Below are 11,484 nucleotides of genomic sequence, written 5' to 3'. Positions count from 1 at the left end.
TTTGGGGGTTTTTTTTTTTTTAGGGGCTATGGAAAGGCACAACACTAAAGTGCTTTAAAGCAGGGAAGACTTGCTGCTTGGAGGTGCATGTTAGCTGAACTAATAAATGCTTTGTTTGTCTGCTCCTATATTGATATGCTAGAGCTAAACTAATATAACTTAAAGTAACAATAGCTTACCCTCTACTTAAAGAAGACTAGAGCATAGAGATGTCACAGTGGATCAGCTGCAAAGTGTTGTAATTCTAAATATCTTAAACTGTCTATCCACACCCTATGTATAGCATTGCATACACATCCCAACACAGGAAAAGCATCATAATCCTTTGTTACAGGCTGATTTTTACATTCATGGTCAAAAGACTAGTAGGGATTTTATATCAGAGACAAGCAATATAATGCTTAAGCAAAATCACAGGGCACCCCAAAAAACAGACTGTCCACACCTGTTCTCAGGTCACATCATATCACAACCTCTTAGCACCTGGCCTACTGGAAGCAGTAGGCATTACAATATAACAGCCTCAGAGCCATCTAAGAACTGTATTAGCAAAGTTTCCAGGCCATTGTATCACACTCCAAACTCAGCATTATGGGAATTAAACTGCATAGCAAGAGTAGCGCAGAATGCCTCTTGCTAGAAAAAACAGACAGGCACTGCTGAGCCTAGGGAGCTCCTGATTTGGCTGCATACAGACACACCTGTAAGAAGGGCTCTTTTGCAGCTGTAGATCTGGATTCTGGTGCTGAATGTTTATCTTGTGGGAAATCTGCTGCATGGTGCCAGTTCTAATGAGCTCTGTCCTGTCACAGGCACATCTAAAACCTCCTGCTGCTTTCTCAGTGAGCAGAACAAATCCATAAACAGCCTGGTTTGCTAGCAACCATTTCTTGGTCTGTCCCAGCTCTTTTATACCTACTGCCACTGCTTGTTTAGCCAGGACTTCCTGCCTCCAAAGCTCGCTGTGGGTTTCAAATTGATCCCTGCTGAACTTGACTTAAAACCCAGATTTTAAAGGTACTTAGCTCTCACTGATTTCAACGGGAGTTAGTTAAGCATCTTAAAATCTGGCTTGTTTGTCTTCCTGTTTGCCGTGTGCTATTAACAAAAAAAAGCCCACCTGTTGCTTCATGGGTTACTGACCCATTGCCCTTCCCCCACTTGGGAATCAGAGAGAGGTCCATTCTGTGGGAAAATAGGCTTTATATTAGGGTTGGCTGAAAGTCTTTCACCAATACTGGTTTTGATTAAAGTCAGATTTCTTACCACACTTGTTTTGAAAAGCAGCCAGTCTCTGGAGATGTGCGATACTTTGCCAAGAACCTCCCATATTTTGATTGTAAGTCTTACCATGCCGTCTCATGGGGATCTTATGCCTCTAGTTATCTCTATGGGCTGGACTCTTTGCCAAAACTACATCTACCAGGGTGCCATATGGCCAGAGGTTTCTAGGAAGCTCTGCTTCCCTTCACCTTCACTAAGAGAAAATGTTGTTTTTGTTGGAATTTTCCTCCCATTTTCAGAGAAGCCCAACTTAATATATATACCCAAGAGCACAATATGAGAAGAAAAATGTACCAGGATCTTCTCTACTTGCCTGCTTCTCAGTTTGGGGATACAGAAGATGCTGCATACAATCCACTACAGCCTGGTTCTGCCAGCAAACACTGGGGAAGTAGAGAATAAAAGACGGGAAAAAACAAGTGTTATTTGGTCATTTAACCTATCAGAGTCTACAAATGACCTAGCTGCAAGGAAGGCTCTGTTCTGTGCCAGCAGCTGTGGCCATGTGCATCTGTTGCTGAACTTCTTTACACAGATGAATCCAGGTTTTAAAAAGCTTTGTATAAATGGATTGGGATTCTTAAAATATAATCCCTCCAACATACAGTGATGACCTGTTATGTAATAGGGTCTCTGGGCAGTGGGGAGAAAGACGCCCCCACTGTTCACGTTCAGTGGAGAGAGAGGATCTCAGACAGGTTAATTCCAAAAGGTTTATGTTTCACTTCTTTTAAATGTACAGGACTTCTTATGCTACTCTCAGTGCCATGAAATCTCCAGGAGTCCTTCCTTTACCACTTTCACTCTCAAATCCATCTCAGCCCCACATGAATCAGCCAGTAAGGGAAGAGGGGGTTGGGGGATGAAAGGGAGTAAGACACTGGGGTAAATACTGCAGAGGTGTCTAGATGACTTAGGGGACTAAGTCCCAGTGAAAAATAATCAGTGAGAGGTTCCTAAATCATTTAGCTGCTTTTGAAACCATGACCTATTCCCTACTCTTACAACTAAGTACAGAATTTGGGTGTCAAAATCCAACTCCTTCTATAACAAACCAAGTTATCCAGTGATTTTACAGCACTCTTGTGTCCATTTAATAACAGCATCTTATATTTCTATAGCACATTTCCTCTCAAAGGAAGAAGTTTAAACATCTAAATAAGCTTGATCTAGAGCTCACTTGCAGCCACCTACTTGGAGAGGGTGCCTTGTGTCAGCCATCCAGAACAATTTTCTTTACCCCCCCACCTCCAACTTCCTTTCTTTCCAATTTATTTTGAGGATATTGGTTAAAAATGTAAAATCATAAGCCAAAACTACAGATAGGGTTTGTTCTGGGATAATTATGCTCCAGTCAAATATTTGTTGTTTGACCCCATGGAGAAGGAGCAATGGAATTCTCTGCTCCGAGTTATATGGGGCAGATGAGATGATGTGATGATTCCTTGCACTCTTACAATTTATGAATTATTCAGTTCAAATGCATTGAACTTTTTAAAAACACAACAGTCACTCCGCTGCAACCCCAGGGTATAGGCAGATGTAACAATTGTATCCATATCAAATGATACTGATATAAGCTGTTACAATGTGACTTCCAGCTGCAAGGTTTTGTAGAGCCAGAAGCATCCCAAAGCAGCTCCAATTTTAACTCTGTTTCATTCAGGGTTAAAGTTCCAGTGATTTGGCCAATTTGTATCACGACAGGAGCATGCAGATGTAGCAGTTAGATTGGATCATGCTAGAGACTAGGAGTGTGTGAAGTGGGCCCTATTTGATTCGGATTCAGCCTGAATCAGAGACAGTGATTCGATTCGTTGATTCGCGTCACTGTCCTTGATTCAATTCGGCTGAATCCGAATCTGAAGATTTGATGCTGATTCAGAGAATCAGCGATTCGGACATGGACACAGCTTTAAAAGTTTTTTCCACATACCTTGAGGTAGCAGGCATGGCTCGTGATTGCTGCGATGCTGGGGCACATGGAGCGTCCCACAGGAGTGCAGGGGGGCACCTCCACGTACTCAGCAGTGAACCTGGAAGTGGACCAGAAGTACTTCTGGTCCATTTCTGGGTCTGCCAGGGAGTGCACTTGCCCCCCCCCCCACATCTCCCTGGCTTGGTGATCAGCCACAGGGGAACCCTGGGTGCCCCCCCAGACCCAGGAGGCACCAGTCACCAAGCTGGGGAGGCGCAGGGAGGTCCCCCACATGCTCCCCGGCTGACCCAGAAGTGGATCCAACGTGCTTCTGGTCCACTTCCGGGTCTGCTGCCAAATGCGCTGGGGAGCTCCCTGCACTTTTGTGGGATGCTCCATGAGCCCCAGCTTCGAAGCATTCATGAGCTCCTGCTACCTAAAGGCATGTAGAAAAAACATTTAAAGCTGTATCTATGTCCAAATCTCCAAATCTTTCTGAATCTCTCCAAATAGATTCAGAGGGTTCCAATTCAATTTGGAGAGATTAAAGGGTCTCCTGATTCGATTCGGATTTGGAGATTCGGCCCCTGAATTGGGCCAAATTGAATCAGGGACCAGAGCCTTGCACAGCCCTACTAGAGACTCAATGAACTGAGCTGATAAAATAAAGTGGGTGAGTTTCAGAAGCACTGTTCTGTACTGGCATGCCATCCCATTGGATTCACCTCCACTAGTTCTCATCTCCTCTAAAGATCTACTTAACTCTGCCCCTCGCTGTTTATCTTCACATGGCAAGCTGTTCATAACTGCACACTTTCACTTCTGTGCTGCTTGGAGCAGATCAAATGGAGTTGTGCAGAAACTGATTATTTTTGTTTCCCTTTTGTGTCACACCTGCCTTCTTGTCTGTTTTTCTTGAGCTCCTTGGAGTGGACACAATCCCATTTTGAGTGGTTTTTGCCTAATGCCTTGCACTTGCAGAGCACTGTTATACAGGAATAATAACTATTTGTTCAGACTGGAGTATGCTTCAGACTTTAAGGAAACTCCCTTGGACAGCAAGTTCTTCAAAAGTGACACATCCCTCTCTTACGTGGCACCAGAAGAGCCAGCTTAGGAAAGTACTAATAGGCTCTTGACTACTAATGAAAATACCAGCAAAGCTTGCACTGTCTTGGTGCACACCTGCTTCTTGCTATGCGTTATAGCTAATGCTGTGATATCATGAACAGATTTGCAAGCAGATGGTGAAATTTGCCCCCCTATACAAAGCATGAGTAATGGTTTTGTTTTGGAAAGTGGGGGGTGGGGGTTAATGGGGATTTGTGAAATGGAGTCCACTTCCCAATCCATGGGCAGCTAGAGAAGAAGGCAAGAGGCTGGAGTACAGGCCACACTTGCTACACATTCTGTCATGAATCTTTGGCCAAATTTTCCTAAATACTAGCCTGTCCAGACAAAGTACAGAGCCAACTTTGACAGAGCATTGAAGACCCTTTTTGTTTGGCCAGTTGATGCTCCTTTGATCAGCCATAAAAGCCACCGTGCATTGCCTTACAAGTAAAATTCACCCTGTAAGTGAAATCCCACCTTGACTGAGAGGAGCTGCCCTGGAGCCGGAGCAGGGTTGGTTCTGTGCATGAAGTCAGGTTATTGATGTAGACAAGGAGGTAGGTAGCTGACCTTCACATGAAACAGCATGGTGCCGTCCCCCCCCCCCCGAGGATGAAATCACATGCAATTAATCAAAAAGGCATAACTCTTATCCAGTGGAGGACCAGTGGCCTTGTTCTTGGCTACCCAGAGAATGAGAATCCCAAGAAACTAACTGATTAGGAAAGTTCAGATCTTATTTAGCTCTTTGGCCACACTAATGCTTGCAAGCACTAGTACTTTTGAGTTCCTCCTTCCATCCCATCTGACAGTACTATTTGGAAGCTCTGAGGGCTGAACAGCCTGCCTCTTCACAGCCTTCTCAAAGGGGCTGCAGGGGTGAGTGCTACATGATCCCTCTTGTAGAGGGTGACAGCATACACGGTCTCTGCCATGTTTTTGACCCAGTGGGGCCACCAGAAAAAGCCACATACATGCAACTGCATATCACACAGCCAAATATCAATTCCCAGTGCTGGGAAACTTTGCTTCTGAGAGCCAAAGGGTTAACAAGTCTTATAATTCTGTTCCACTGATCAGATCACACAAGAGGGGGTTCTGTTTCTTCGATCAGGTTTATTCCTGTACCAGGCATTTGTGGTGATTTATTTAACAGGCTGAGCTTTTAATTTTGTTCTCTGGCATTTGTTTGATGTCATTTTTTTCATGGCACATGCAGAATCTGTACAGATTTTCTCCCAAGAATGTTATTGATTCCAATGCAGGCTTATATTTCAGAAAATTTTCTGTATCTATGCAACTGCATTGTCAAGTCACCACACCACGCTTCCTGAGTCCTTGAAAGATGCCCCAGGACATGGTCATTAAAAGCCTGGATTTAGTACACATGACTTAAAAAATGAGGAATGCTCTGATGTGCTGACGCATTAAAACTCAATATAAATAATGAAGAACATGTTGCCTTTGAGAGGCACCTAACCTTAGGGGAGTTGAATTGGAAAGGAATTGCAGCGAAGACAGTTCAGCCCTCCCTAACCATGGTTCAGATCAAGTGCTTTCTACCACAGATTGACATAGCGGTCAGGAGTGCAAATAATGGGTGGCTGTTTTTGCTTACCTGTCCAGCAGGGAGTCAAAACAAATAACAGCATTGTCACGTTGTGCTGCTAACACTAGGCAGGGACCATCCATTAAGACAGAGCACTGCAAGAGAGGGAAGAACACAACTCTAGTTCTGAGACCCATTTAAATAACTCTGCGATCCTCACAGACAAGCTGATACAGCCTATTATTTGATGCAGGGGAGGATGAAAAAGATGCAGTAACCCATACTTTAAGGCACCTACTTCATCTGAATCCTGTTAGCACTAATTTTCTGTGGCACTTGATTATTTCTATTCATTTACCTCAGAGGCAAGGTACAAACAGGTATATTGGAAAGAGTTACCTCAGGTTTGCTACTCATTTAGCATTAATAGGTGCCTGCTGGAACAGAAGGATAGGGATTTCTGGGCTGGAAACCATGAGATAGCCAAGCACAAATACTTATCACCAGAAAGGCCTGTCTCCCATCCAGAAGGGGAGAGAAAATGCCATAATGAACACCTTTGGTTTAACAGTGCCAGGCCTATCTGGAGATATGCCAGCCCCTTCCAACTCTGCTTGGGAAAAATCCTTTCATTGCCAGGAGGCCAGCCCCTCCTAGCACTGCTCTGTATCTATTGTGCTACTTCCTTTTGTCCTCCCTATACAGCTGTGCTTGTTCCTGTATACCTAGGGACTGGTATCCTTGGGATAACTACAGGAGATGAAGCAGGTGCTTGTTTAATTGATTGCTACTTACAATTGCTCCTCTTTGCAGAGCTAAACCATAGGTTTAAAAGTCAGTCTGAAAATATGTTACCTGCCATTATTCTCAGTAACCCGCAAGACTCCTAGAACAATTTTTTTTCTGTATTTTTGAGTTGGGTTCCTGTGCACTTGATGGTCCTTTGTTTATAGCTGGTTCCAGCATAATCAGTTCCCCCTGTTGGTTACTTTGTGCATTTGACAGCTCTTCTGGGATGTTAAACTTTGCTGCTTTGTTCCCCTCAGTCCCTGACTGGGTGGGATTTTTTCATAGCAACTGAGGAGAGGAAAAGATTTTGGGCCAAATCCGCTGCAGGTATAAACTGGTTTGGCTCCACTGACTTCAGCAATATGTTTTGTGATAAACATATGTTAAAGCGATTTGTTGGATCCGGGCTAGAGTTCTCAACAACAATTAACAGAGGAGTAGAACAAAATCCCTTCCCGATATCTCAAGGGTGGAATCACCATGAAAGGGAAGGCTTATCTAGCAAAGCAAGTAAAGGAATAGGATTAATGGGGTGAAATTAACAATGGGGAAACATCATCTCTAATTATCAGGAAAAACTTCCTCTCTGAATCAATGGAAATGCTCCCAAGAGAAGATATGGATGCTACTGTATTTAAAACCAGGCTGGATACAGCTCTAGCAAATGTACAATATAGAGCAAACATGCATAGATAGAGGGGGATACACTGGAAGGCCTAATACAGATTAGCCATGTCTAAAGTCTTTAATACAACTAAGCAAAACCATGAATGTATCAACTAAGAAAATGGCTCTTCTTCTTGATGAAAGGGGAAAGCACAGCTCTCACTATTCCATACCATTGCTGAAACCTTGCATTTTGCCATGCTCAGTATCTCAGAGACAAGATGAGCCTGGGATTTGTTGAATACGGTGAGTCGTAACCCTGTCACTGTGAAACCTTGGCCGATCAGCTGGTCTAGTAGTTCAATATAAGGTGGGTGCTCCGAACCCTGAAGGATTATCTTGGGAAATATCAGGCAAGTGGTTTGGCAGAGTGTACCCAGAAGTGGCAGGTCTGATTGGAGAAAGATCAAAACACAACAGATGGCTGTTTTCATATATATAAAAGAACCCTCCTCTCAATCATTCTTCCCTCCCCCAATCAAATTAAACAACAGAAGGATCAGAGCCATTCATGCAACATTACACTATGTAGGTTGGCTGCAGATGTAATTGCATCTCTCCAAGTGTTGAACTGGTGTGTACATACCAAAATACAGTAATACAGTAGTATTTTCAGAGAAGTCAGACAAGGACAGCTCCTGATTTGCTACAGGATATGCTCTTCCATTTAATTTCTTCCAGACAAAGGAATCTGTTAGTCCAGCTGTTTATATGATCTGAACTGTGATGCTGATCACAGACATAACATTTGACGTATTTACTATGATAAATCTGTTTGTTCGTGTCAGAGTATTGGATAAATGTGAGCCAAAGGGAGAGGATTCTTTGTGTCCAAGCGCTCCCTCTAGTGTCCACAATAAGATCAGAACATGAATGATGCATCTGGCTTACTAGAAAGTGATCCCGTATCTAGGCTCTCTCAACACAGTTGCACTCTGAAAAGGGCTTTCTTAGATGATATTATGCTAGAGTATTATGGCAGTCAAAGGCATTATTTTACTTTTCACCCTACCTGAAGGTCCTCAAAGTGAAGACACATCATAGGAGTGGTATTTGCATGACAGAACACAGGAGTTAGGACAGGGTGTAACATGCAAGGTTACATGATACTTGCAACATATTCCTCCTGCCTCTTCAGGGAAGCATTTTTACTTGCAGTAATTTAAATGCATCTAGTTTGGGATTATACTAAACCTGCTATAGTCAGCCCAGGCAACCAGTGAGGGAAATACTTTGAATGTTAGGCAACTGCTTGGAACTACAGTTAGGAACATCGTTTAATAAATGCAGGAAGGATTGGAATGGAAAGAACCTGATAGCCTCTTTCCACTGAAAAGACTGTCTTATCTCAGACTTCCTATTTACCTGAGTGGAAACATTAGATGTGAAGTAGTCACTTCTTTTTTACTGCCATCCAGATACAATGGAAAGGGCAGCAAAAACCAGTTGATATAGGGTGTGAAGCAGCCACCCCCTGCACAGTGTTATCAGTACTTTATTTTTTCAAGTCCTTTTGTGACGGTTTGGATGAACCCTGCACATGTGGCAGTGATCTGTGAGTGTAAATAAAGCTAAGCTCTAGGTCTGGGTCTCCATATGGAGTGACAATTACACCTTAAGCTCCTGTGCAGCCAGTCCCATGCTCATCAACATGCAAGGCAGGAGAATGAACAAGTTTGAGAAGGCAGGAACTGAAGTGTTCATGAGGCCTGGCCCAAAGCTGGCTGAAATCAGTGGAAAAAATCCACTAGGGTAGGGATGGGCAATTATTTCAGCTGGAGGGCCACCTAAGGAGTTTTGGGGACCTGGCAGGGGCCACATCCATCTCTCTCTCTCTCTCCCCCTCCCTTCTCTTCTCTCTCTCCGTCTCTCTTTGCTCTCTGCCTCTCTTTTTCTCTCTGTCTCTCTCCTACTTCTGCTCCTTCCAGAACCCACTGTAGTTCACTGCAGCAGGCAGGCGGCATCATCAGGTGTGGCTGCCAGCAGGTTCAGGAGCCTGGATGCAGAACTTGCCAGCAGCATCCACAACTGACATTGCTACCCTCCCAGCACAGTGGAGGTCCCATCTGGAGCCCTGACCTGGAACTTGCTGGTGGCATCAGCTGTGGACCCAGGCAGGAGCTGCTGTTGCACCAGGCAGGCAGCAGCATCAGCTGTGGGCATAGCCAACAGGTTCCAAAGCCCCGATGCAGAACCTACAGGTGGTGTCATAACTAACACCACCACTCACCCGGCATGGCAGCAGCTCCTGCTTGGGTCCACAGTTAATGCCACTGGCATGTTCTGGGTTGGGGCTCCAGGTGGGGCCTCCATGGCATTGGGAGGATGTCCAGGCTCCTGAACCTATTGGAAACATCCACAGGTGATGCCACTGCCTGGCCACTGCAGCTGAAGCCCCATCCGGGTCCACAGCAGATGCATGATGCTGCTTGGTGGGAAGCAGTGCCAATCCAATTAGTTAGTGACTGTCCACCTGTGGGCTAAACTAAATCTGTTGGTGGGCCAGATCTAGCCCATGGGCCTTATTTTGCCCACCCCTGCACTAGGGCTTTAAATGAGATCCTTTTTCAGGGTGCTACTAGGCAGGAGTGACTTATGTCCTCCTACCTTTCCCCCCTCAGCAGCCAGTCTTTTCTTAATGCACAGCTGAGAACCCTTGTGCTCCCTCATCTACTGTCACTTCATTTTTTGCACTTCTACACACTGCATTTCCACATCTGTTCCAGATCAAATCCCAAACCTGTTGCATTAGTAGTGAGGCCAAGGCATGGCATATCCGAAGGGGACTGTCTTTCTGTGGGGGTGTTTTACTGCTATTCTGCTGGGTCCACTAGGATCTAGTGGCTTTACTCATAGGAAATATACGTAGAACCAAGTACCTACAGTAGGACAAGATTTTCTCAGTATCTCACCCACCTGCATACCTGTCCTTTTGCAATTAAACAGACAACATTCAGGTGGCCTAAGAACATAATTAAAGATGGAACAAAATTCCTTTCAGAACACCTGAGCTCCCAGTCAATGTATCCTTGGTGAGACGACTACAAATGACAACTAATTTGCCACCAATCAGGGGAAGAAAATAATCTGACTATTGGCTTTTTACAGAACTGTAACTACAATTTTGGCATCCTTGGCACAATGCCAAAAAGGGTGGGAATGCCCCTGGAGCCCTGTTTGCCCCCACCCTAGTTATGCTACTGCCTTATTATAAAGATTTGGGGCCAAATCACTGCACATCTATTTTTTTATATTTTGAAGGCATAAGATGGGAAGCTCCTTAGATTATGTCTTTTGCTGTAGAAGGGATCACATTAACAGCTCTGCCTGGGTATCCTCCTGTCCAATAAAACCAATAGACACAGCCTGGAAAACATGTAATCTTTCATTCAAGGGGACTAAATGACTCAAAGGACTGAGGAGGCTGCAAGTTCCAATCCAACTAATGGTCTTGGTCCCATTTGCAGGGAGATGTCCACATCACCTGAAACGCAACCATAACTCATGTTAGTTATCAATCTGCTTAGCTAAGGGTTCTAGAATGTGCCCACAAACAAGGTTACACATTATATTAATGCCATTAGCGTGTTAATCTCAGCATAAATGGGCAGGGTACTACACGTGCACCTGATTTAAGGCACCATAACATGGGAAACCAGCCATAAAAATGTTCCACATATAATGTAGAACATTTTTATCGCTTGTTTGTATGGCACCTTTAATGTTATATGTGGCTGGGGCAGACAATCAGCTGACTGTTGGTTCTGGGGCCTAGACCACACTGGGGTCTGAAATGACCTGGGTCTGACATTCAGCTGAATGTAGCTCTGCCCCTAGGCTGGGAGGGTGGGAGCTGCATGGTACTTTATGCCCCACACCCAGCTGCTGGGCCCAGGAGATCAGAGTATCCCAGTGGGAGAGCCAAGGAACTTCCCCCACTAGGGACTTTAAACCCTACACAGAGGCCAGGGACCAGGATTATGATCTTGGGATCTTCCTGTATTGTAAGTAGTAATGCTGCAATAGGGATCTGACTCTGATTCCAAAATCATACAGACATGGCATGGGAGGAAACACGATTGCTGGGATCAGGGATCAGGTCCCACTGTGCCATTAAATGAACATGTGTTGGGGCCCAAGAATCTGACACCTCAGGAGCAGTCTT

General features: G+C 44.6%; 1 protein-coding gene across 6 annotated transcripts in view; it reads right to left on the bottom strand.

Annotated features, from left to right (window-relative positions):
* Positions 1–11,484, bottom strand: part of CUNH16orf71 (chromosome unknown C16orf71 homolog) — a 250,942-nt gene that overhangs the window by 9,315 nt on the left and 230,143 nt on the right. For all 6 annotated transcript variants that reach the window (XM_019507572.1, XM_019507575.1, XM_019507573.1 and 3 more), the window contains 3 exons: positions 7,493–7,710; positions 5,934–6,019; positions 1,598–1,667 (listed from right to left, as the gene is read on the bottom strand). In XM_019507572.1, the coding sequence (XP_019363117.1) occupies positions 1,598–1,667; positions 5,934–6,019; positions 7,493–7,710 (374 nt within the window). The remainder of the gene's footprint in view (positions 1–1,597; positions 1,668–5,933; positions 6,020–7,492; positions 7,711–11,484) is intronic.

This window comes from Gavialis gangeticus, unplaced genomic scaffold (assembly GCF_001723915.1).
Source record: "Gavialis gangeticus isolate Ggan-Ray unplaced genomic scaffold, GavGan_comp1, whole genome shotgun sequence".
Lineage (NCBI taxonomy): Eukaryota > Metazoa > Chordata > Crocodylia > Gavialidae > Gavialis > Gavialis gangeticus.
Note: the sequence above shows the minus strand (reverse complement) of the source record. Positions and strands in the feature narration are given on the sequence as shown.